A 27,892-nucleotide genomic window follows, 5' to 3' on the forward strand; every position below is an offset into this window, starting at 1 on the left:
ACCTTGGACAAACTCTTGGTCCTGCTCCCCTTGTACCTGCACCTGGCCTCCCAAAGGTGGCTCCCCTGGAGGTTGATTGTCCACTCCTGACCTCCTCCTTATTCTGTCCCTCCTTTCCTCCTCAGTGGAGCTGCCTCCAGTGGAGAAGTTAGAACCCATACCCAGGCTAAATGGAGGCCTCCGGAAAGCTGCAGGCCCAATAAAGATTACTGTCTGCAGACTGCTGAGCTGAAGCTTCAAAGCACAGAGAAAGCTATTGGAAACCGATTTGAACTGCTAACAATCACACAGGCAAGTTTAAAACACCTACAATAAATACTTCAGGTAAAACATTAACAACTCCTCTGATCTACATATCCCGCCCGTGGATGAGGTTTGTTAAAAAAGTCAGTTACCCGCCTGCCCGTTGCACCCATGCGCCGAGGCAAAGATTGCACGGGTTCCTCAAAATCGGCGTAAATTGCCGAGTTAAGGGCCTTAACAAGGCCTTTAAGTAATGGAGGGCGCATGTCGCGCTTTATAGCGCCCGCCCACCTAAATATTGTGATGCTGCGCGCTGACGTCGGGACGCTCGCCCGACGTCAGCCCGCATTTTAAGCGCTGACATGTGGGCTCTGCCACCTGCACATTAGCCATAAAATTCTGCCCTGTGAGTCTCTTTAATTGAAATGAAGAGGGGAGTCATTGGCATCTGGGAAGGCCATTTGCATTTTAAAGTGACTTCCCAGAACATACAGGAACTGATTCAGGTCTGGGTATTTGTAAAGAAAACACAAAAGAAGATCACCTTTTTGCTTTTACAAAAGAAGGTCACCTGGCCCCTTGGGATACATCTTGTGTCGTGTAAGCTGTCCTGTTATATTCTGCTTTTTACAAGTACAATGTCCATCTTCTTCATAACTTTGTGGGCATATTACACAGGCATAACAAGTTTCAAAGATAAATTTACAGTAGAACATATTGAAATCCTTCCCCCTACAAGTGCAACCATTCTCTTTATAACCATACCAAGTTTCTTCTGATCACTACTATGAACATTAAACTAACATTTGGCATTTTTCAGAACTCCTAATGTGCACAATTGGGTTGTAATATATATATCATGCTTTTAGTTCAGATAATAGAGCTGAATTTTGTGGTTTACAGTGAAGCATTGGCACTTGCCACTAATTTCCAAAGGAGCTATCCCCAAAGATCCAAAGATCTCTGTGGAATGCATTTCCTCTTGCGAAGTCACCAAGTCAAGGGAATCTCCAAGCTTCCAGCAGCAGTGATTTCAGCAAGAAGGATAAGCAGGCAATCACATTGTAATATTCACATGGACAGCAAAACAGGAAGTTTAAAAGCCCTGGAATATCCTTCACTTTTAATTTCATTTTTCAGATAGTGAAATAACTTATGATTGGAATAAGGGAGAAGCTAAAATATCAAACTTCAAAAAAAATAATAAAATGCAGATTTTTTTTTTTATAATGGGAGAAATGTTACATTCCACAAATACAAAATGTTTTTAAGGGTGAGCTAGGATGTTTAGCAGTAATTATGAACTTAGTCCATAATTGAAGAATCCAGTTACACTTCATTCACTGAGCTATAATTTCTTCAAGGATTTTTACATTAAGGTAGATAGTGTAAAAGTGGAATTTTTTGTCAATTCAGATTGTTTTGGGATTGCACTCTATGGAATCTCAACAGAACCCCTCTGGAGGATTGCAGGATTATTGACAGCAATGTCTAGATTTCTATGTTATTCTGCACATGTGGACTCCCAAAGTTCCTGTCAGTTTCAACAGAGCAATGGTTTTTTAAAAATTCTTTCATGCAATGTAGGCATCGCTGGCTAGGACAGCATTTATAGCCTATCCCTAATTGCCCTTGAGAAGGTCGTCATGAGCTGCCTTCTTCAACCACTGCAGTCCACGTGGTGTAGGTACACCCAAAGTGCTCTTAGGGAGGGAGTTCCAAGATTTTGATCCAATGGTAGTGAAGGAATGGCCATATATTTCCAAGTCAGGATGGTGAGTGGCTTGGAGGGGAACGTCCAAGTGGTGGTGTTCCCATGTGTCTGCTGGCCTTGTCCTTCTAGATGGTAGTGGTCATGGGTTTGAAAGGTGATGTTTAAGGAGGCTTGGTGAGTTCCTGTAGTGCATCTTGTAAATGGTACACACTGCTGCCAGTGTGTCAGTGGTGGAGGGAGTGAATGTTTGAGGAAGGGGTGCCAACCAAATGGGCTGCTTTGCCCTGGATGGTGTCAAGCTTCTTGGGTGTTGTTGGAGCTGCATTCAATCAGGCAAGTGGAGAGTATTCCATCACGCTCTTCACCTGTGCCTTGTAGATGGTGGACAGGCTTTGGGGAGTCAAGGGGTGAGTTACTCACTGCAGGATTACTAGCCTCTGACCTGCTCTTGAAGCCACAGTGTTTATATGGTTGGTCCAATTCAGTTTCTGGTCAATGGTAACACCCAGGATATTGATAGTGGAGGCTATAGCGATGGTAATGCAATTAAATGTCAAGGGTGATGGTTAGGTTCTTTCTTCTTGGAGATGTTATTGCCTGGCACTTGTGTGGCACAAATGTTACTTGCCACATGTCAGCCCAAGGCTGGATATTGTCCAGGTTTTGCTGCATTTGGACATGGACTGCTTCAGTATTTGAGGAGTCGCAAATGGTGACCATTGTGCAATCGTCAGTGAACATCTCCACTTCCGACCTTATGATGGAAGGAAGGTCATTGATGAAGCAGCTGAAGATGGTTAGGTCTGGGACAGTACCCTGAGGAACTCCTACACCATCCAGGGCAAAGCAGCCTGCTTGATTGGCACCCTATCCATAAACATTCACTCCCTCCACTACCAACATAAAGTGGCAGCAGTATGTACCATCTACAAGATGCATTGCAGAAACTCACCAAGGCTCCTTAGGCAGCACCTTCCAAACGTATAACTGCTATCATCTAGAAGGACAAGGGCAGCAGACACATGGGAACACCACCACCTGGAAGTTCCCCTCCAAGCCACTTACCATCCTGACCTGGAAACATTTCACCGTTCCTGCACTGTTGCTGGGTCAAAATCCTGGAGCTCTCTCTCTAACAGCACTGTGGGTGTAATTGCACTATAGGGACTGCAGCGTGGGTCTCTGAATTACTAATCCATTGACAATACCACTACCTAATCACCTCCCGCTAATGGTGGCAACTGCTGAGAGTTGCTATCATTATCACTGCAAAATCCAACACTTCGTGCACTCACCATTTTTTCTGTCTTCTGGTTCTTTCTTTTCTTCTATTCGTGCTCGCTTGGTAATTTTCTTATGGTTTGTAATATCTCGTCTACCTCCTTCTCCTTCATCTTCGGAATCTGAAAATTCTTCATCACAGGCTATCCGCTTATCAGAAGCTCGGACTGCAATAAAGCAAATAAATTTATTTGCCAAGGTACATGTGCTCGATTCAGAGGTTTAGAATCTTCTTACATAAACATTTAAAAATATGTGCATGAATGTAAAGAAAGTCAAGCAGACAGATAGATTTGCATTTATATAGTGCCTTTTATGACCTCAGGAAGTCCCATCGCACTGTGAAGTAAATTTAAAGTGTAATCACTGTTGCAAATGTAGGAAATGCAACAGATCACTTTCAGATAGCAAGTTCCCAAAAACAGCAATGAGATAGCAAACAGATAATCTGTTTTATGTTGCTTGAAGGATAAATATCGTCCAGGCCAAATGAAAGATCCCTACCCATTCTTCGTGAAAATATTGACATGGGATCTTTTACTTCGACTGAAAGGGCAGATAGCTTGGTTTAATTTCTCACCCAAAAGGCAACATTCTTCAACAGTGTAGCACTCCCTCAGTACCATACCAGAGTGTCAGCCTAGATTTTGTACTTGAATCTCTAGAACCTTCTGACTCAACAGCACGGGGCGGGGTGGGGGGGTGCGGGGGGCTACCAGTGAGCTATTCTGTCTTAGAAGTACACAATGTTAGTATAGAGAAAAAAGTGCTGTAAAATAATTAAATCTCAACTTTAATAAATTTCTGATGATTCAGCAAGCACTTCTATCATGGAAATAAATCAACAGGTCTGGCAGCATCGGCGGAGAAGAAAAGAGTTGACGTTTCGAGTCCTCATGACCCTTCGACAGAACTTGCGTTCGAGTCCAAGAAAGAGTTGAAATATAAGCTGGTTTAAGGTGTGTGTGTGGGGGGCGGAGAGATAGAGAGACAAAGAGGTGGAGGGGGGTGGGGGGGTGTGGTTGTAGGGACAAACAAGCAGTGATAGAAGCAGATCATCAAAAGATGTCAACGACAATAGTACAATAGAACACATAGGTGTTAAAATTAAAGATGGTGATATTATCTAAACGAATGTGCTAATTAAGAATGGATGGTAGGGCACTCAAGGTATAGCTCTAGTGGGTTTTTTTTTATATAATGGAAATAGGTGGGAAAAGGAAAATCTTTATAATTTATTGGAAAAAAAAGGGAAGGGGGAAACAGAAAGGGGATGGGGATGGGGGAGGGAGCTTACGACCTAAAGTTGTTGAATTCAATATTCAGTCCAGAAGGCTGTAAAGTCCCTAGTCGGAAGATGAGGTGTTGTTCCTCCAGTTTGCGTTGGGCTTCACTGGAACAATGCAGCAAGCCAAGGACAGACATGTGGGCAAGAGAGCAGGGTGGAGTGTTGAAATGGCAAGCGACAGGGAGGTTTGGGTCATTCTTGCGGACAGACCGCAGGTGTTCTGCAAAGCGGTCGCCCAGTTTACGTTTGGTCTCTCCAATGTAGAGGAGACCACATTGGGAGCAACGGATGCAGTAGACTAAGTTGGGGGAAATGCAAGTGAAATGCTGCTTCACTTGAAAGGAGTGTTTGGGTCCTTGGACAGTGAGGAGAGAGGAAGTGAAGGGGCAGGTATTGCATTTTTTGCGTGGGCATGGGGTGGTGCCATAGGAGGGGGTTGAGGAGTAGGGGGTGATGGAGGAGTGGACCAGGGTGTCCCGGAGGGAGCGATCCCTACGGAATGCCGATAAGGGGGGTGAAGGGAAGATGTGTTTGGTGGTGGCATCATGCTGGAGTTGGCGGAAATGACGGAGGATGATCCTTTGAATGCGGAGGCTGGTGGGGTGATAAGTGAGGATAAGGGGGACCCTATCATGTTTCTGGGAGGGAGGAGAAGGCGTGAGGGCGGATGCGCGGGAGATGGGCCGGACACGGTTGAGGGTCCTGTCAACGACCGTGGGTGGAAAACCTCGGTTAAGGAAGAAGGAGGACATGTCAGAGGAACTGTTTTTGAATGTAGCATCATCGGAACAGATGCGACGGAGGCGAAGGAACTGAGTGGTGCTGTTGTTGTCTGGCGCATTGACCTCTACCTCGCGGAGGCTGAGCATCAACTCGCAGACACTTCCTCCTACCTCTCCCTGGACCATGACCCCACCACTGAACATCAAGCCATTGTTTCCAGGACTGTCACTGACCTCATCTCCTCTGGGGATCTCCCTCCCACAGCTTCCAACCTGATAGTCACCCAACCTCGGACGGCCCGCTTCTATCTCCTACCCAAAATCCACAAACAGAACTGCCCCGGTAGACCGATCGTCTCAGCTTGCTCCTGCCCCACAGAACTCATTTCTCGTTATCTTGACTCCCTTCTCTCTCCTCTTGTCCAGTCCCTTCCCACCTACATCCGTGATTCCTCTGACACCTTACGTCACATCAACAATTTCCAGTTCCCTGGCCCCAACCGCTTACTCTTCACCATGGACGTCCAATCCCTCTACACCTCCATCCCCCACCAGGATGGTCTGAGGGCCCTTAGCTTCTTCCTCGAACAGAGGCCCGAACAATCCCCATCCACCACTACTCTCCTCTGTCTGGCTGAACTTGTTCTCACACTGAACAATTTCTCCTTCAACTCCTCTCACGTCCTCCAAATAAAAGGTGTGGCTATGGGTACCCGCATGGGCCCCAGCTATGCCTGTCTCTTTATGGGGTATGTGGAACATTCCTTGTTGCAGTCCTAGTCCGGCCCCCTTCCACAACTCTTTCTCCGGTACATCGATGATTACTTCGGTGCCGCTTCATGCTCTCGTCAGGACTTGGAAAAATTTATTAATTTTGCTTCCAATCTCCACCCCTCCATCATTTTCACGTGGTCCATCTCTGACACTTCCCTTCCCTTCCTTGACCTCTCTGTATCAATCTCTGGTGATAGACTGTCCACCAATATCTATTACAAACCCACCGACTCCCACAGCTATCTCGACTACAGCTCCTCACACCCTGCTTCCTGTAAAGACTCCATCCCATTCTCTCAGTTCCTTCGCCTCCGTCGCATCTGTTCCGATGATGCTACATTCAAAAACAGTTCCTCTGACATGTCCTCCTTCTTCCTTAACCGAGGTTTTCCACCCACGGTCGTTGACAGGGCCCTCAACCGTGTCCGGCCCATCTCCCGCGCATCCGCCCTCACGCCTTCTCCTCCCTCCCAAAAACATGATAGGGTCCCCCTTATCCTCACTTATCACCCCACCAGCCTCCGCATTCAAAGGATCATCCTCCGTCATTTCCGCCAACTCCAGCATGATGCCACCACCAAACACATCTTCCCTTCACCCCCCTTATCGGCATTCCGTAGGGATCGCTCCCTCCGGGATACCCTGGTCCACTCCTCCATCACCCCCTACTCCTCAACCCCCTCCTATGGCACCACCCCATGCCCACGCAAAAAATGCAATACCTGCCCCTTCACTTCCTCTCTCCTCACTGTCCAAGGACCCAAACACTCCTTTCAAGTGAAGCAGCATTTCACTTGCATTTCCCCCAACTTAGTCTACTGCATCCGTTGCTCCCAATGTGGTCTCCTCTACATTGGAGAGACCAAACGTAAACTGGGCGACCGCTTTGCAGAACACCTGCGGTCTGTCCGCAAGAATGACCCAAACCTCCCTGTCGCTTGCCATTTCAACACTCCACCCTGCTCTCTTGCCCACATGTCTGTCCTTGGCTTGCTGCATTGTTCCAGTGAAGCCCAACGCAAACTGGAGGAACAACACCTCATCTTCCGACTAGGGACTTTACAGCCTTCTGGACTGAATATTGAATTCAACAACTTTAGGTCGTAAGCTCCCTCCCCCATCCCCACCCCCTTTCTGTTTCCCCCTTCCCTTTTTTTTCCAATAAATTATAAAGATTTTCCTTTTCCCACCTATTTCCATTATATAAAAAAAAACCCACTAGAGCTATACCTTGAGTGCCCTACCATCCATTCTTAATTAGCACATTCGTTTAGATAATATCACCAACTTTAATTTTGACACCTATGTGTTCTATTGTACTATTGTCGTTGACATCTTTTGATGATCTGCTTCTATCACTGCTTGTTTGTCCCTACAACCACACCCCCCCCACCCCCCCCCCTCCACCTCTTTGTCTCTCTATCTCTCCGCCCCCCACACACACACCTTAAACCAGCTTATATTTCAACTCTTTCTTGGACTCGAACGCAAGTTCTGTCGAAGGGTCATGAGGACTCGAAACGTCAACTCTTTTCTTCTCCGCCGATGCTGCCAGACCTGCTGAGTTTTTCCAGGTAATTCTGTTTTTGTTTTGGATTTCCAGCATCCGCAGTTTTTTTGTTTTTATATTATGGAAATAAATCATACTGTTTTCTCTTGCAAACTCCAAATTTGAACTTCTGAAGACAAAAGCATTTTGGCTATCATTTCAGCTTGTTGTAAGCAGATATTTTCCACTTCTCACTATATAGATAGATACCCATCAATCAATACATACCCAATTACTGAATTTCTCTCATGTGTCTAAGTACTTTTACATTGCACTTTGGTTCTAAGCACCTGCCTCTGGAGAAACAGTGCAAACATTTGTACAGGTGTAGTGGGAATGACAGATAATACAAATATTTATTCATATAAAGATGATTTCTAGTTGCAATAGATAACTTTCCTAATCTATAACTTCCTCCAAGCCTCCAAAAGCTTTGCCTTCCTCCAATTCTTCTCTCTTGTGCATCCCTGACTCTATTCGTCCAATCAACAGAGGCCATGCCTTGAGCAATTTTAATTCCAAGTTTTGGAATTTCCTTCCTTGACCTCTCTGCCTTTTCATCACCATCTCCTTTGAGGACCTCCTTAAAACCTCTCTTTTAGCCAACCCTCTTGATATATCTATCTTGTACTCATGCCAACTTTTTTCTGCTTACACGTCTATGAATATTTTTTTACGTTAAAGCTAGTGTTATAAAACATCGGTATACTACTACTAACTTGAAATTCGTTTCTCAGGATCATCCTCCTCCTCTTCTCCACTGTTATCCTGAATAGCATCCTCTGGAATAGCCTGCATCTGGACACCAGGTGCATGAGGCAGCATACGTAGATTTTCAAATAAACGCATTCTGTAAAGAGACAGGACAAATTACACAAAAATCTAGAAGAACAATTATACAGTTTGAAATAGAATTGGGGAAATTTTCATCTAAAATTAAAATACTGTGGCATATGCAGCAAAACTATGGAATTGGAAATTACACATTGATTTTTTTTTTTTACAAACAGCTAAAATGCACAGCTCCAGTCAGCAAGATAGATTTTCAAATTGTCGTTGGGTGATGTGGGTGGGTTTTTTTAAATTATTCATTCACAGGATGTGGGCATTGATGGCTAGGTCAGCATTTGTTGTCCATCCCTAATTGCCCTTGAGAAGGTGGTGGAAAGCTGCCTTCTTGAACTGCTGCAGTCCATGTGGTATAGATACACCCACAGTTAGGGAGGGCATTCCAGGATTTTGACCCAGCGACAGTGAAGGAATGGCAATATAGATCCAAGTCAGGATGGTGTGTGGCTTGGAGAAAAAAATCGAGGTGGTGGTGTTCCTATGCATCTCCTGCCCTTGTCCTTTTAGATGCCAGAGGTGGTGAGTATGGAAGGTGCTGTTGAAGGAGCCTTGGTGAGCTGCTGCAGTGCATTTTGCGGATGGAATATGCTGCTACCACTATGCATAGGAGGCAGAGCAGTGAATGTTTAAGTTGGTGGATGGGGTGCCAATTATGTGGGCTGCTTTGTCCTAGGCTGTGTCAAACCTCTTGAGTGTTGTTGGAGCTGCATTCATCCAGGCAAGTGGAGAGTGTTCCGCCACACTCCTGATTTGTGCCTTTTAGATGGTGGACAGGCTTTGGGGAGCCAGGAGCTGAGTTCCCAGGATTCCCAGCCTCTAATTTGCTCTTGCAGTCACAATACTTATACGGCTGGTCTAATTCAGTTCCTTGTCGATGGCAACCCTCCTAGGATGTTGATAGAGGGGGATTCAGCAATGTTTTGTTTTCTTTATTCTTCCATGGGATGTAGGTGCCGAAGGCAAGACCCACATTTGTTGTCCGTCCCTAATTGCCCTTGAACTGAGTGGCTTGCTGGGCTATTTCAGAGGGCAGTTATGAGTCAACCACATTGCTGTGGGTGTGCAGCCAAACCAGGTAAGGACAGAAGATTTCCTCCCCTAAAGGGCATTCATGAGCCAGATATGTTTTAATGACAATCTACGATAGTTGTCATGGTCATCATTACTGAGACCAGCATTATAATTCCAAATTTATTAATTGAATTTAAATTCCATCAGCTGCCGTGGTGTGACTTGAATCCCTGTCCCCAGAGCATTACCCTTGGCCTCTGGGTTACTAGCCCAGTGATAATGCCATTGAATGTTAAAAGGAGATGGTTAGATTCTCTCTTCTTGAACATTATCGTTGCCTGGCACTTGCGTGGCATGAATGTTACTTGCCACTTAACCGCCCAAGCCTGAACGCAGTCCAAATCTTGCTGTATATGGGTACAAACTGCTTTAGTATCTGAAGAATTGCAAATGATACTAAACATAGCACAATCATCAGCAAACATCCCTAATATTAACCTTATGATGGAAAGAAAATCATTGATGAAGCAACTGAAGATGGTTAGGCCTAGGACTGCCCATCACAGAAACTACCTGATTTTAATTTCCATTGGTGTCAGTGCAAATGAAAATTGGGTGGTATCACAACACCAGTTTTACACAACTGTGGCAAGTTGTGGTGTTCTCCACTTCAGATTTTAAGTATTGTAAGTGCATGTTAAATAGTTTGAGATCAGGAGTGGCAATTCTTGTTTAAGTAGGCAATTATGCTTATTTACAAAATATACGTACGCACTTTCCCTCTGGTTACCACATAGCCATATCATATGTAAAATAATCAACACTTACAATTCTCCTAACTCATCTTTTCAGTACTGTCATGTTTCAAGATATTTTCAACCATATTTCCAGAGAAAAGATTTCGAAAAAAGGTACATTTAATTTTTAGTTTTTAAAGTAAAGTATTCACACAATTTTTTTTAAAAAGCAGAAATGAAAGATGGTTAAAATGCATGTTAGTTGTTCCCTAAAGACTGAAAACAATTAGTGGTTCAGTATCCTGTATCAGTAATCAACAAGCACCTTGTGAATATTGGGTGGTATTTAAATGGAGGCAATAGGGTCTTGCCTCTTGTTGGAGAGGCAGTGACAGTCCCACATCGCCTCTTTTAGGGAAGGCCCACCGAATTAAGTGCCACTCAGGTGCTTAACTGGACAGCAGCAGATCTTCCCCAGGATCCAGGACCTCAGAGCACAAGTCCACCTGCTGAGAACTTGCTGGCCAATTAGCCTTACTGAATGGCTACTATTGGTATAACAACTACTCGAGGCCTAGGATCATTGCTGGGTTCCAGACCACAGGTGAGTGATGGTTGGAAGGCAGTTGGGGGAGGGGAGGAGACGTCAGCAAAGGCATTGGGGTGGCTCTCAGCAGACCCTCACTGCACCCCCCCACCCCCACCCCAACCCCCATTCCTGATGCCAGGTACCTTGATCAGGCACTGAATACCTTTGAATGAGGGGCACCCTGCATAGGTTTACTTGTCGTGCTCTCCACATGGTGAAGCAACCACCCGCTACTGGGTTAATACAAGTGGTGATGGGATGAGGCTCTTAAGTGGGCATTAATGGTCCACTTAAAGACCTCAATTGGCAATTGGGAAGGAAGATTGTCCACTCCATGGACTTGAAAGGGGTGGAGGCAGGAAGGCAGTGGAGTCCCAAATCCATCACGCTTCTGCCTAATTAAATGCCTTCCACCACAAAAGCTGTCACAGGGGAGGGCATTAAATTCTGCCCGTTTTGTTTGGGAGAGCTAAGGTCCCAGGCACTTGGAGGGATTGTCTGCTATGGGCCCGTCATCCTGTTTGTAGGCAGAGATGAAATAGGGATATAAACAGCCATGAGTCCATTTTATTTTAAGAAAACAGAGGGCACAGGGCAGTTTTCACATCTTATAAGGACTTATGGCATAACTTCTAACTGTACAGTTGGATTCTAAGTCAAGTAAGATGACTCAACAACAACTTACCTTTATGTCGCACCTTTAATGTTTAAGGCTATGAAGTGTAAAGTGTTCATTAATTTGTAACACAAAAACACAAATTATACAAAATAAGCCTAGTCATAACTATTAATACATGGCATGTCTTATCAAGTATTTTCTGACTCCATTTTTCAAAAGACTAGAGAAGCACATGTTGGACCATTTATAAAAGAGACAGATGTCCAGTTTGGGTTACACCCCAGAATATTCAATAGATAATCACTGGACAATACAGGGATGGAATATGCTCAGGCCACTTAAAGAAGCCACCAGTACCATTTAATGTAATATAAAATATAAGGCAAAACCCAAATTCATAACAAGCATCTTTAGTGAGCGTTCTTTGTCAATGCTTGAATTTCTTCCATTTTACCAAATACTTTAAAGAAATATCTTCCTATATTTTATAGGATATTTAATACCAGTATTAAATGTTGGAGTATGAATCAGAACCATACTTATCAGACTTGGATTCTCAACATAAATCACAGTGGGGGGGACGAGGAACATATGATAGAATCCGAACAAATTAAACAAAAATTTGCAATGTTCTGGTTAAGCCCAAATTCTTATTCAAACTGAAGCATCATTGTTCCATACGTTGCAAACGAAACAGGATTAAACTGCAAGTTGATTAGAACATACAGAGTAAGGCTGTTCATTTGCAATTGTAGAAATCTTGGCTCTATGCCTAAATCAGAAGCTACATACACTAGTTGGTACTGGATCAGTAGCTCAGAGTATCTGTTTATAATTGTAAATAAATTCACAGTACTTACTTAATCTTTTCCATGTATTCCAGTGTGTTCTGGTTCGTCATATTGGAAGGACTGATGTGCAGTTTAAAGTCTGGCCCGAAGTACTCAAAATAGTCATTGTAAGGTAACTCTTAGTAAAATAAGCAATGTAAACTTAGAATCAAGATAATGTCAAAATATAGGGCAAAATAACAGTGCTAGTCCATCATATTTTGTACACAAATAGCACATCAAAAAAAAATCAGGTCTTTCATAGCGCAGGCCACTGGAGGGATAGAATTCAAAAGCAGGAGAGTTGTGCTAAATTTATTTAAACAAAGGATATAGAAGCACTGGAGAAAGTGAAAAAAAGATGCACGAGGGTGATAGTAGAACTGAAAGAGTACAACTATCAGGAAAGATTGAACAGGCAAGGGAGCTTTTCTTCTTGAAAACAGAAGACTGAGAGATAGCCTAATAGAGGTCTTTAAAACATGAAAAGCATTGATAGGGTAGACATAGAGATGATGTTTCTATTTATTGAAAGTCCAAAACTAGGGGTCATAAATTTAAGAAAGTCACTAATAAATCCAATAAGGGATTCAGGAGAAACTTCATAATACAGAGTATGCTGAGAAAGCGGAGCTCGCTACCTTATGGAGTGATTGATGTATTGAAGAGGAAGCAAGATAAATACATGAAGGAGAAAGGAATAGGATACGTTGAAAGGGTGAGATGGAATAAATAAAATGGGAGGAGGTAAGTGTGGAACATAAACACAGGCATAGATTGATTGGACCAAATGGCCTGTTTCTACATTATAAAATTTATGCAATTGTTTGTGCACTAGCCAGATACATAAAGCTGTAACTGTTTTTTTCCTTAGAACCTAAATGTATGTATGTGCTTTTTTAAAGAAAACCAAACTCAGAAGTGCAATTACCTAAATTAGTATCATACCCTGCTATACAATCTAAATCCTTAGAGAGGAAATTGATTTGCCAAGAGATTCCTGTGCAAGCATGACATAGGGAAACTCCCAGAGAAGTAATGAAAACGGCTAACATTGGATATTTATGTAATTTCTCTAGGAGTTCTGTCAATTGACTGAAGTTACAGTAAGAGATTGGAAGGACTCAGTTGAAATTCAATCCCTGATTAATGACTTGGAATCCTATCTACATCCATTTCACTTAATGATATTTTATCTCTGAACAAGTGGTAAAATATATAATCTTCTGATCAAACTAGCTGTATCTATAGGACTTACAACTCAAGCAAGGGAAACCATGTACCAGTTTACCTTATGCAACCAGAAAGGATCTTGTATAGTTGATATATTAAAATTCTGGTATGAGATTGGTAGGAAATCCATGGGAATCACTCAGCAGAAAGCTTACTTATGTTTTTAAAGATTGCTGGCCTTAAGTAAGAACTACTAAAGCTTTTTTGTATCAAGTAACTACCATTTGGAATCTCTGTATCCAATGCTACAGCAGTCTCATATGTCCAGCAGCGAGCAACATTGCGGATTGTATAGCCTCCGCCTCCCAGCATCAGTAAGGGTAGGTTGAAGGTTTTCATGAATTCCACACACTTAGCATGACCTGTTTTAACAAACAATAATAATTTACAACACCCCAGCTATAACTAACAGAACACGATGTGGGCAGATTTTTTCGCTGAGCGGGTGGGCATGAACCCGACCCACTCGAGCGTAAAATAACATGTGATGATGTCAGGCGGGTGTCCCGATGTCATCGCGCACTGGTATGGTATTTCGGTAGGTGGGTGCGCTTCCAAGTTTAGCGCACACCCGCTGACAATTAGGAGGGCAATTAAGCCCATTAATAGTGCAGTTAACGGAGATTTTTCGTTGCCTGTCCAACAGATGGGCGAATCAGCCAGGTGGCCTTTACATTTTTCAGGAAACTTCATCCACAGATGGGATGAGGTTTCTGTGATAAATTAGAATAAAAATAATTTTCTGTGCACAGCATTTTCATTACCCACATTTTCAGGTGACTGATTATGCAGCTTTGATGCCTTTTTCTGGTTTCTGTGAGCTATGTTTTAGGTTGTCCAGGTCTTCAGCTCCCTGAGGTGGCCCTCTGCCTTCAGGGAGCTTTCTGTGAGCGCTCCCTGGCACCCACGCTGACTTCAGTTCTTGCCCTCCTCCTGCCCCCACCCTGGCAGCGCTGAGCCTTTCAGCTTGCATTTCATGCAGGCTAGCCATTACTTGGCCATCCAGTGTGAAAGCGCGGTCGGGGGCTGATGCCTGGCAGCTCCCAGTCCATCGATCACATGCACCCCCTGAATTAAAAATCCTGCCCTTTTAAGTTTTTCAATAATGTATTAGAATTCAATATAACACATGATGGTGCACTTGCTTATACCTTTCAGTGTGAGATTGAAACATCCAAGCCTGTCCCCCGACAAAGAATCAGCTCCACACTGCAGTACAACTGCACTGGGCTGGTACATTTCCATCACCTTGGTCAAAATCTGCATTAGAAAATGAGACATAAGATGAGGTGACCTTATTTGTTTTGCCACAATTATGATGAACGATTAATAAAACTGGCAGCACTTCATACCAAACTGTAGTATATTTCTCAAAATGTTGCATCATCATTGCAGGCAAGTTTAATTAATTTCTAAATGAGGAAAAGAAAACTTAGAATACTTACTGGCTTAAATATCTGCTCGTAAGACTCATCATCAATTCCATCTCGCAGCGGAAAGTTAACAGCATAATATTTACCTTTCCCTGCACCTATGTCCTGTACGTACAAGGCAAAAAAAAATGAATTCAGAGCCAATTTTGAGGCACAGTAATTACCGAATGCTGCACAAACATTAATATGGTGCAGGGAATATCAGGACCTTCAGGTTGTGTTTTCAGATATGTTCATGGCTTTAGATTGTCGCTTAATTTTTCCTTGGGTTTGCAAACTGCACTATAAATTTTATCTCTGGATCATTGGAACTCAAAACACATATCTCCCCATTAATTGTTAAGTTTTATGCTAACAGATTTGGACAATCTTACACTATCCAGAGGTCAAACCATGAATTTTTCTGTTTTCTCCTAGGCATCCCTCAGCCAAATCGTTTCTCTAAAAGGACTGCAGTCATTGGCTAACAAAGGTACAATGTAGGCACAGCAGGTTAGAATAATGTATTTCATTTCTTGAACTCAAATTCAAAGTCTTTCCAAGCTGCCAGGATGAAAATGTCCTCAGATAATTGAGTTTCTTCATTTTTAAAAAGGGAAAAAAATACCAGCTGCTATACCATTTCACCATCTGGCAGAATACATCACTACAACATAACCTGCTGGGCCATCACGACTGCAGATTGCAACTGAGTCTAAGACATCTGGCCAGTACCGCAAATCAAGGCAAAAATTCCACACACAGCGAAGGGAAAAGGCTCTTTATTATGTAAATCACAGTTAAAAGTGTGGAACATTTTATGCATTAACCCTATCATATTTATTTTGGCATTAAATGGAACAAAGCCAAAAGTTGCTGAACTGTTTGAGTGATTACCTATTAACTTGCTATTTCTTTAGAATCAAATCAATAATTAAAACGTATGTGCAAAGATCAGAACAACCAAATTATACTATTCTATAAACAAAGGGCTGGATTTTATGTGCCCCCTGTTTTCGCCTCGGGGGCACACAAAATAGGGCAGATGCCCACCCTACCACCCCTCCTCCCCCTCCCCCTGGCCCCTCAGCTCATCCCCATAACCTGGTAGGTGAGCACCAAAAATTGGTAGACCACCCACCATATTTAAATAAATAGTCAAGTCAATTGAGCTCGTTAACAAGCCAATTGACCCCAATAATACACTGCCCACGTCACATACAGTTGGCGTGGGCAGTTTGGTAGGATGGGCAGGCCAATTCTGTTGAAAAGATTTTAAAAGTTTGGGAAGGAAGGGGGTGGATAATCCTTGTGCATCAGGGGATGGAAGCCCCCTATGATAGTAATAATGCCCCTTTCTTCCTACCAACTGGCTCTCCAAAACACGCCATCTCCACCCCTACGTTCCCCTCCCTAAGCTTGCTAAACCCTCTTCGCCCAATACCATGGACCTACCTGACTCTGGGACTGGGCCTTCTTGAGGCTGGCTGCAGTCCCGGCAGTGTTCACTAATGAGATTTTGGTGCTGCCGGGACTGGTGGAGCTACCAGCCAATCAGGCAGGACCTCCTCTCCAGTGAGGGGTGGAAGTCTCACTCTCAGGCAATTTAGCATGTTATGGCTGCAGGGCATGTTGGTGCGGAGCACTTTGCTTCTGGAGGGGTATGTGGGGGGGGATGAACAAAGCCCAAAGCGTCTCAGCAGTTTGTTCCTGGTTTCACTTTTTGAATGTTATTGTTTAGAACAAAAAAATACCTAGCACTTTCTGCAAATTAATATCAGGTCTGAAAGATAGAAAACAGGTTATTAAAAACACCTATCTTCAGGCTCAAAGCAACAACATTGACAAATATAATCTTCGACTCCATTGTGGTTTCTAACCATTTACAATGTCTTCATCCTTTTCGGAAGGCCACTTCTGGGAATTTGAGTTGTTTCAAGTTATTAAAATAATATAACTTTTAAATTGAAGCTTGTATTTATGAACATCTTTCTTACTGAAATGAACACTCACCCGAAGATCACCTGTGCCAGGGAAATATTCACCATATTTATGGAATGAAACAGTCATCACACGGTCTGTTGTATAAAAAGCCTCTTCCACGCCATCTCCATGGTGGATATCAATATCAATATATAAAACTCTCTGATGATATCTGTGGAAATAGAACATATTCTCTTTAAGACTGTGCTTGCTGTAAATGAAATGTCCAAATGGGACACTTTCATCTTTTTAAATCACAGCCAAGTGTAAGGCATTTAGGAGGCATAACCTATGAAAATGGTTGTATTTTTCCCATATGAATATTCTGCATTACTGCCTGAAACTTTAAAACAGCTGGCATTCAGTGAATATGTGTTTGGTGCAGAATTTCCCCTGCAGTTGTTCTCCAATCATTTTCCTGATATCACTGGTGGGGATTTTGCTATAGCAAAATGTCTCCCAGGATGCCAGGTGAAGAAAGCACACCACAAAATGAGCTGCTAACAGAACGAAATGGAAACAATCAAAACGGTACTTCCACAACAGGATATTTGGCTAATGGGAATTAGCTCAGAATATTAAGGGTGAAGTTTAACTTCAGCGAGGACACAAAGGCATTGGCAGATCAGCCACCAGTTATATACGCCAACTTGCAAAATGCATAAAGAGGAAATTAAAGAGTCATTTAAACTAGGGAAAGGGAGTAAAGAATCAAGATTTAATTAGAATTATAATTAACATAGAAATAAAGAATGCATTAAAACAAATAGCATACAGAAGAAATAAAGCGACTAAAGCCAGAAAATCAGATCAACATAAACAGTATTATGAACAGGAAAACAACCGAAATAATTAAATGAAGGGTGTGGGCTTGGGCAAGTAAAGGAAAGGAGTAGCATTATATATGAACAATAAAAAGTGCACGAATTGCAAAGTTGGAAATAAAACAGGGAAATTAGAAGCAACTTGATTTAATAGAACAACAGAAACTTGGCTGGATACTGTTTGGAACAGAAAATAAACATATTGAGTTATAATATATTTTAGGAGAGACAGAAGATGCAAGATAAAAATGGCAATATTGATGAAGAAGTGAATACATGCTATGGACAGGACTGATAAAGGGAAAAAAAAACAAACTTCCATTTATCTAGTGCATTTCATGACCTCAGGATGTCCCAAAATGTTTTACAGCCATTGTATTCTGTTGAGCTGTAGTCACTGTTGTAATAAAAGGAAATGAGCCAACCAATTTGTACACAACATAGTTCCACAAAGAGCAAGAAAATAAATGGATAAAACATCTGCTTTAGATAAAAAACAGAAAACACTGAAAATATTCTGCAGGTCCGCCAGCATCTGTGGAGAGAGAAATAGAGTTAATGTTTCAGGTCAAATATTAACTCTTTTCTCTCTCCACGGATACTGCCAGACCTCCTGAGTATTTCTAACGTTTCCATTTTTTATTTCAGATTTCCAGAATCTGCAGTATTTTGCTCTTGTATCATCTGCTTTAGATGTCAATTCAGAGATAAATGATACCCAGGCAATCAGGGGAATACCGCTGCTCTTCAAATAGGTACACAGAATCTTTTATGCCCAGATAAGAGGGAAAGCAGATTTAACATTATGTCTGAAAGGCACCGTCTCTGACAGTGCAGCACTTCAATACTGAAGTGAGGTATATAGAAAGGAGGCACAGACTTTAATATGGTTAAAGATCAATTAAGATGTTGTTACACTGCTTAGGCTGCATTATGACATTTTCCCCACCCCCACCAATTGTTAGGAGGGAAACGAAGAGGGAAAAAAAATATATATATAAGGAAGAAGAGTAGAAACAAATTATCATCCTACAAGGTTTTAATTACCTGCTCAATCTTTAAAGCAGAGGAACTAACTGAAGAAAAGGGAACAGAATTTCTAAAGTATGTACAGGATTCCTTCTTTAACATTATATTCGTATGCCTATGAAGGACAGGCATTGCTAGGTCTATTTGTGAGTAACAAAATGGATCAGATAGGTGAGTTACATGTGGGTAAGCAGCTAGGGAGCTGTCATAATGTGATATGGTTAAAGAACTAAATGAAAAAGAAAAAAGTTAGTACAACAACAACAGATTGGAATAGGGCAGATTTTGGAAAGATGAAGAATGAGCTGGCTGAGATGAGATAGAAGAAGAAATTGACACACAAGAATGTTGATTACCAATAGGACAGTTTTATACAGACTGAAAAGCTGCAGAATAAATACATACCATTAAAAAAAGGAGACGGCTTCAAGTTTCAGGATGCTGTGAATAAATAAAGAGGTTAGAAACAAACTAAAATTGAAGAGGGCCTATGGGATCTATAGATATAAAAATGAGTGAATACGAAAAAATAAAGAAAAAAGTTAACTGAAGGATAAGGAGAGTAAAGAGGGAATATGAAAACAGAATCTCACAATATTAAAAAGAACAGTAACATATACAAATGCATCAGTGAAAAGAGAATTGTTAAATAAGGGCTCAAATCTGAGAGAAGATAAACAGAAATTGGCAAGGATATCCAACAAATACTTTGCTTCAATATTCACAAAGAAAAAGGGTAGTGGGGTGGAGGTAAATCATGAATTGGTTAAAAGTGAGAAGAGGGATATTGGCACGATAAGTACTGGAGAAATTATTTAAGATAAATGAGCAACAAGGGCTGGGACCAGAGGGAGACTGGAGGAAGTGAGATTATGGGTAGAGGCCTAGAAGTTATGTTGAGGGAATGGTGGCATAATGATAATGTTACTAGTAATCCAGAAGCCTGGACTAATGCTCTAGAGACACGAGTTTAAATCCCAACACAGAAGCTAGGAGAATTTACAGTCAAGTAAGCAATCTAATGAAATGCCACTGATAATGATCATGAAACTACAGGATTGTCACAAAAACCCTTTTGGAACACAGATGTCCTTCAAGGAAGGAAATCTGCTGGCTTACATGTGACTTCGGACCAACAGAAATGTGGTAGACACAACTGCCCACTGAAATGCCCTAACAATCTACTCAGTTGTATCAAACTTGTTGTTAGGATCCCTGTAGAGACCGATAACGTTTCAAAAAATATGAATTTCTAGCTACTAGCGGAAAGGGTGACATGATGAGATTTCACATTTGATGACTTTTACTGTAACAAAAGACTAAAAAGCACTTGACTAAGCACTATCTTTGTAAACGACTTACACTTTAAACCACAGAAGAGAACAATCCCTTTTTACTTTTTGCACAACCAAAAACACACTTCGCAGATATACTTTTCACTGTCTTTTAAGTAGACATTTAATTCTCCTGGAACCAGTCTAAGGTGATTCTTAGCACCTGAGGGTTTACTTCTGTCCCTTTCCTTTCTCAGCTTAGGAACTTTTAATCTCAGAACTATCTTTCACAGTGAGGTCTTCCACCAGGGATTCTTCCTCTCGCACAAGCTAGGCAAGTCTTCCAGCCTTATTTTAACTCCTCATGAATTTATGAATTTGATCTTTCACTCGCATGTGAGCTCCCACCTGCATTTTTTTTGTGGTGAATCTTAATGTCTTATTGCATCTAGCTGCTTTCCCTCTTCTGGATCCTGGCAGACTAACCTTGTCTGAGTTTTTAGGGATATCTTAGACCTTTTCCCTCTCAAAGCCCACCTCCATGGCAACGTGAATCACATGGAACTTGCATCCAGGTAGAAATGCTGATTAGCTATCGTTGAGGCCTCAACCCTCTTTCATCTTGGAGCTAAATGTTCAGTTTTAAACGCAACTGTTTACAACCGCACTTAACATTTGCTTGGGGCTTTGGAGACTCTCAGTCTATTCATCATTGGCACACAGGCTACTGCCATTGTCTATAAATACCTTGCACATTCTTCCCAGTAATACAATCTGGGCCCCCTTTAATCTCTGACCACCCAGGTTTACTGTCAGGCAGACTTCAGAACAGGTCACATGACCCCCTTCATTTTACCTTAAATTAAAGGCACAGTTTCAAACATAATAACCTTATAAACATATTGCCATTTGGTAGTACAGGACTTGAGCATTGCTGAGAAAAAGAGACATGCTGACAAAGCTTTTCATGCACTCATTAGAACAGATTCACAAGAATACCAATTGTAAAGAGAACAACAACTTATACTGCATGAGAAGAGAGTGCTGATTGGTTGGCAAGTGGAATCTGATTAGTAGAGGCGTAACCCTGGAGAATGCACCAGGGAACAGTTAACTGCCAAGTTTTTGTTTAAATTCAAACTAGGCAGTCAACTTTGATTGGTCAAGGCATTGTCAGGGGAATGAACCAGGGAATTGCTGGCCCCCAAGTTTTAGTTGAAAAAGGCACAATGCGTGGACGCGTGATAAGTAGCAAGCAACGCTCATGCCACACAAGTGGCAGGTAACACAATCTCCAAGAAGAGAGAATCTAGCCATCTGCCCTTGACATTCAAAGACATTACCATTGTTGAATCTGCCACTATCAACATCCTGGGCTTACCACTGACCAAAAACTGAACTGGATCAGCCATTTAAATACAGTGACCAAAAAGGCAGGTCAGAGGCTGGGAATTCCGATACAAGTAACTCATATACTTACTCCCCAGAGCCTGCCCACCATCTACAAGGCACAAGTCAGGCATATGATGGAATACTCTCCACTTGCCTGGATGAGTGCAGATCCAACAGCACTCAAGAAGCTCAACAGCATCCAAGGCGAAGGAGCTTGCTTGATTAGCACCCCATCCACCACTTTAAACATTTATTCCTTCTACCACTAACTAACTAGCTAAGGAAGTTAAAGATAGTATTAAATTGAAACAAAAAGCGTATAATCCCACAAAGATGAGTGGCAGGTCAGAAGACTGAACAGAATATAAGGAACAGCGAAGAATGACTAAAAGATTATTAAGGAGGGAGAAATTAGAGTATGAGAGCAAGCTGGCTAGAAATATAAAAACACATAGTAAGAGCTCTATAGTATTTAACAAGGAAAAGGAGAAATAAAGTGAGTGTTGGTCCATTAGAGAGTGGTTCTGGAGAATTAATAATGGGAAATAAGGAAATGGCGAATGAACTGAACAGATATTTTGCACCTGTCTTCACTGTAGAGGATATAACTCACATCCCAGAAATAATTGTGAATCAGGAGGTGAAAGTGAGGGAGGAGCTTAAAACAATTACAATCATCAGAGAATGGGTACTAAGAAAATTATTAGAACTAAAAGCTGACAAGTCCCCAGGTCCTGATGGACTTCATCCTGGAGTCTTAAAATAAGTGGCTGCATTGGTTTTAATTTTCCAAAATTCCCTAGATTCTGGAAAGGTCCCATCAGATTGGAAAATAGCAATATTCAAGAATGGAAGGTGACAGAAACCAGGAAACTACAGGCCCATTAGCTTAACATTTGTCACAGGGAAATTGCTGAAAGTTATTAGTAAGGTTAGGGCGAGCACTTAGAAAATCTCAATGCAATCAGGCAGAGTCAACATGGTTTTGTGAAAGGGGAATCATGTTTGACTAATTTATTGGAGTTCTTTGAGGAAGTAACAAGCAATGTGGATAAAGGGGAACCTCTGGTTGTGCTGTACTTAGATTTCTAGAAGGCATTTAACAAGGTGCCGTATTAAAGGTTACTATGCAAAATAAAAGCTCATGGTGTAGGGGTTAAGGTACTAGCATTGATAGTGGATTGGTTTGCGAACAGAAAACAGAGAGTAGGCACAAACAGGTCATTTTCGGGTAGGCAAGATGTGATGAGTGAAGTACCATAGGGATCAGTGCTGGGGCCTCAACTATTTATAATTTATGCCAATGACTTGAATGAAGGGACCAAATCTATGGTTGCTAAATTTGCTGATTGCACAAAAGATAAATAGGCAAGTTGTGAAGAGGACATAAGGAGTCTGCAAAGGGACATAGGTAGGTTAAGTGAGTGGCCAAAAATTGGCAGATGGAGTATAATTATGGGAAAATATGAACTTGCCCATTTTGACAGGAATAATAAAAAAGTGGCATATTATTTAACTGGACAGAGGTTGCAGAACTGTGAGGTACATAGAGATCTAGGTGTCCTGGTACATAAATCACAAAAAGTTATTATGCAGGTATAGCAAGTGATTAGGAAGGCAAATGGAATGTTGCTTATGGCAAGGGAAATGGAATATAGAAGTCGGGAAGTTTTGCTACAGCTGTACAGGGCGTTGTGAGACCACCCTTAGAATGCTGAGTACAGTTTTGGTCTCCTTATTTAAGAAAGGATATGAATGCATAAGCAGCAGTTCAGAGAAGGGTCACTCGACTGATAACTGGGATTGGGGTCTTATCTTATGAGGAAAGGTTGTGGGCTGGGCCTGTAGCTACTGCAGTTTAGAAGAATGAGAGGTGATCTTATTGAAACATATAAGATTCTGAAGGGACTTGACAGGGTGGAAGCTGAAAGGATGTTTCCCCTTGAGACTAGAGTTAGAGGACACAATTTAAAAATACGGGGTCTCCCACTCAAACACAGAAACATAGAAACTAGGAGCAGGAGTAGGCAAGTTGGCCCTTTGAGCCTGCTCCACTACTCATTATGATCATGGCTGATCATCTAACTCAATAGCCTACTCCCACTTTCTCCCCATATCCTTTGATCCCTTTCGCCCCAAAAGCTATACCTAACTCCTTCTTGAAAACATACAATGTTTTGGCCTCAACTACTTTCTGTGGTAACAAATTCCACAGGCTCATCACTCTCTGAGTGAAGAAATTTCTCCTCATCTCAGTCCTAAATGGTCTACCCTGTATCCTCAGATTGTGACCCCTGGTTCTGGACTCCCCCACCAACGGAACCATCCTTCCTGCATCTACCCTGTCTAGTCCTGTTAGAATTTTATAGGTTTCTATGAGATCCCCCCTCATTCTTCTGAACTCCAGCGAATGTAATCCTAACCAACTCAATCTCTCCTCATATGTCAGTCCCGCCATCCCAGGAATCAATCCGGTAAACCTTCGCTGCACTCCATCTAGTACATCCTTCCTCAGATAAGGAAGCCAAAACTGCACACAATATTCCAGGTGTGGTCTCACCAAGGTGTTAATAATTGCAGCAAGACAGCCCTGCTCCCGTACTCGAATCCTCTCACTATGATGGCCAACAAACCATTTGCCTTCTTTACCGCCTGCTGCACCTGCATGCTTACCTTCAGCAATTCAGATAATAATCTGCCTTCTTGTTTTTGCTATCAAAGTGGATAATCTCACATTTATCCACATCATACTGCATCTGCCATGCATTTGCCCACTCACTCAGCTTGTCCAAATCACACTGAAGCATCTCTGCATCCTCCTCACAGCTCACCCTCCCACCGAACTGTGTAATCTGCAAATTTGGAGACATTTAGTTCCCTTATCTGAATCTTTTATATATATATATATATATATATATAGTGAATAACTGGGGTCACAGCACCGATCCCTGCAGTACCCCACTAGTCACTGCCTGCCATTTGGAAAAAGACCCGTTTATTCCTACTCTTTGTTTCCTGTCTGCAAACCATTTTTCTATCTATCTCAATACACTACCCCCAATCCCATGCACTTTAATTTTACATGCCAATCTCATATGTGGGACTTTGTCGAAAACCTTCTGAAAGTCCAAATAAACCACATCCACTGACTCCCCCTCATCAACTCTACTAGTTACATCCTCGAAAAAATTCCAGTAGATTTGACAAGCATGATTCCCCTTTCATAAATCCACGCTGATTCTGTCCAATTCTGCCACTGTTTTCCACGTGCTCAGCTATTAAATCTGTTATAATGGACTCTGGAATTTTCCCCACTACCAACGTCAGGCTGACTGGTCTATAATTCCATTTTCTCTCTACCTCCCTTTTTAAACAGTGGGGTTACATTAGCTACCCTCCAATGTGTGGGAACTGTTCCAGAGTCTACAGAATCTCGGAAGATGACCACCAATGTATCCTCTATTTCTAGGGGCACATCCTTAAGTACTCTCGGATGTAGATTATCAGGCCCTGGGGATGTATCGGTCTTCAATCCCATCAATTTCCCCAACATCATTTCCCTACTAATATTGATTTCTTTCAGTTCCTCCATGTCACTAAACCCTGTGTTCCCCAACATTTCTGGTATGTTATTTGTGTTCTCCTTTGTGAAGACAGAACCAAAGTATGTATTCAGTTGGTCAGCCATTTCTTTGTTCCCCATTATAAATTCCCCTGTTTCTAACTGTAAGGGACCTACATTTGCCTTCACCAATCTTCTTCTCTTCACATACCTATGGAAACTTTTACAGTCAGTTTTTATATTCCCTGCCAGCTTACTCTCGCACTCTATTTTCCCCTTTTTAATCAATCCCTTCGTCTTCCTTTGCTGAATTCTAAACTTCTCCCATTCCTCAGGTCTGTTGTTTTTTACTTGCCAATTTGTATGTCTCTTCCTTGGATCTAATACTATCTCTAATTTCCCTTGTAAGTCATGGTTTGGCCACCTTTCCTGTTTTACTTTTGCGCCAGACAGGAATAGACTATTATTGCAGTTCACCCATTCACTCTTTGAATGTTTGCCATTGCCTATCCACCGTCATCCCTTTTAGTAATGTTTCCCAATCCATCATAGCCAACTCGCGCCTCATACCTTCGTAGTTTCCTTTACTAAGATTCAGGACCCTAGTCTCAGAATCAACTACGTCACTCTCCATCTTGATGAATTCTATCATATTATGGTTGCTCATCCCCAAGGGACCTCGCACAACTAGATTGCCATTTATTCCTTTTTCATTACACAATACCCATTCTAGGATGGCCTGTTCTCTAGCGGGTTCCTCAACGTATTGGCCCATAAAACTATCCCATATACATTCCAGGAATTCCTCCTCTACAGTATTGTTACTAATTTGATTTGCCCAATCTATATGCATATTAAAGTCACCCATAATAACACATAGTCTTTGATTGCAAGCGTCTCTAATTTCATGTTTAATGCCATTCCCAACATCACCACTACAGTTTGGGGGTCTATATACAACCTCCACTAATGTTTTTTGCCCCTTCGTGTTTCTCAGCTCTACCCATACAGATTCCACATCGTCGGAGCTAATATCTTTCCTCACTATTGTGTTAATTTCCTCTTTAACTGGCAATGCAACTCCATCGCCTTTTCCTTTTTGTCTGTCCTTCCTAAATACTGAATACCACTGGATGTTCAGTTCCCATCCCTGGTCAACCTGCAGCCATGTCTCCGTAATCCTAACTATATCACACCTGTTTACATCTATTTGCATGGTTAATTCATCCTCTCTATTCTGAATGCTCCTCGCGTTAAGGCACAAGGCCTTAAGGTTTGTCTTTTTAACATTACTTGTCCCGTTCCCACTATTTTTCACTGAGGCCCTGTTTGATTCTTTCCCTTGATTTCTCTGCCTATCACTTTTCTTACTCCCCTGTCTTCTGTTCTTGTCCTTGACTCCGCTTCCTCTGACTCCTTGCATAGGTTCCCATCCATTGCCATTTTAGTTTAAACCCTCTCCAACCACTCTAGCAAATGTTCCTCCTAGGACATCAGTCACGGTCCTGCCCAAGTGTAACCCGTCCAGTTTGTACTGGTCTCACCTTCTCCAGAACCGGTCCCAATGTCCCAGGAATCTGAAACTCTCCCCCTCTTCATCTCTTCAGCCACGTATTCATCCAATATATCCTGCTATTTCTAACCTGGCTAGCATGTGGCACTGGTAGTAATCCTGAGATCACTACCTTTGAGGTCCTACTTTTCAACTTACTTCCTAACTCCCTATATTCTGCTTTTGGGACCTCATCCCTTTTTTTACCTATGTACATTGTTTGTACCAATGTGTACCACGAACACTGGCTGTTCACCCTCTCCCTTCAGAATGTCCTGTAGCCGCTCTGAGACATCCTTGACCCTAGCACCAGGGGGGCAACATACCATCTTGGAGTCTCGTTTGCGGCCCCTTATAACTGAATTCCCTATAACTATTGCATTCCCACACATTTTTACTCCTCCCCTGTGCAGCAGAGCCAACCACGGTGCAACCAATTTGGCTGTTGCTGCTTTCCCCGAAGAGGCCATTCCCCCCAACAGTATCCAAAGCGGTATATATGTTTTGCAGGGGAATAGCCACAGGAGATTCCTGCATTGCCTGCCTAGTCCTCTTGCTCTGCCTGGTGGTCACCCACTCCCTTCCTGTCTGTGGACTCAGCCTGCGGTGCTATCCATGATACTCTCCGCATCGCGGATGCTCCACAGCATCCCCAGCCGCCGCTCCAGCTCCGAAATCCAGGCTTCCAGGAGCTGCAGCTGCAGACACTTCCCGCACACATGCTGGCCTCGGACACTGGAAATGTTCCCGGCTGCCCACATAGAGCAGGAGGAACACACCACAGCTTTGAGCTCACTTGCCATGACTTACCCCTTTAAATTAAATTAAAGCTTTTTGAAGATACTTAATATCAAATAATATCAATTACTCTCAAGCCCTTCTTTCCTGCTACTCGTTGTTACAGAACATAGCCCTTACGAACGATGAACCACAAAATTAGACCTTAAAAACTATAAGCAATAAAAGTAGTAAATGCTCACCCGGCCGTACTTACGATACTCAATGGATCATCTTGTTCCCACTCATCGAACTCCTTCAGTCACCCCTGCTCTCCCAGCTCCTCTTCGACTCCCGCGCTCCTCTTCGACTCCCGGCTCCTCTCGCGCTCCTCTTCGACTCCCGGCTCCTCTCGCGCTCCTCTTCGACTCCCGGCTCCTCTCGCGCTCCTCTTCGACTCCCGGCTCCTCTTTGACTCCCGGCTCCTCTCGCGCTCCTCTTCGACTCCCGGCTCCTCTCGCGCTCCTCTTCGACTCCCGGCTCCTCTCGCGCTCCTCTTCGACTCCCGGCTCCTCTCGCGCTCCTCTTCGACTCCCGGCTCCTCTCGCGCTCCTCTTCGACTCCCGGCTCCTCTCGCGCTCCTCTTTGACTCCCGGCTCCTCTCGCGCTCCTCTTCCAAGATCTCCAAGATGGAAATGAGAAGAAATT

General features: G+C 42.6%; 1 protein-coding gene across 5 annotated transcripts in view; it reads right to left on the bottom strand.

The window, feature by feature from the left end:
• LOC121278385 (histone deacetylase 2) overlaps window positions 1-27,892 on the bottom strand; it is an 81,708-nt gene that overhangs the window by 10,202 nt on the left and 43,614 nt on the right. For all 5 annotated transcript variants that reach the window (XM_041188754.1, XM_041188752.1, XM_041188753.1 and 2 more), the window contains 7 exons: window positions 16,865-17,006; window positions 14,885-14,977; window positions 14,591-14,699; window positions 13,661-13,801; window positions 12,237-12,345; window positions 8,291-8,421; window positions 3,253-3,405 (listed from right to left, as the gene is read on the bottom strand). In XM_041188754.1, the coding sequence (XP_041044688.1) occupies window positions 3,253-3,405; window positions 8,291-8,421; window positions 12,237-12,345; window positions 13,661-13,801; window positions 14,591-14,699; window positions 14,885-14,977; window positions 16,865-17,006 (878 nt within the window). The remainder of the gene's footprint in view (window positions 1-3,252; window positions 3,406-8,290; window positions 8,422-12,236; window positions 12,346-13,660; window positions 13,802-14,590; window positions 14,700-14,884; window positions 14,978-16,864; window positions 17,007-27,892) is intronic.

Source organism: Carcharodon carcharias, chromosome 5 (genome assembly GCF_017639515.1).
Source record: "Carcharodon carcharias isolate sCarCar2 chromosome 5, sCarCar2.pri, whole genome shotgun sequence".
Classification (NCBI taxonomy): Eukaryota; Metazoa; Chordata; class Chondrichthyes; order Lamniformes; family Lamnidae; genus Carcharodon; species Carcharodon carcharias.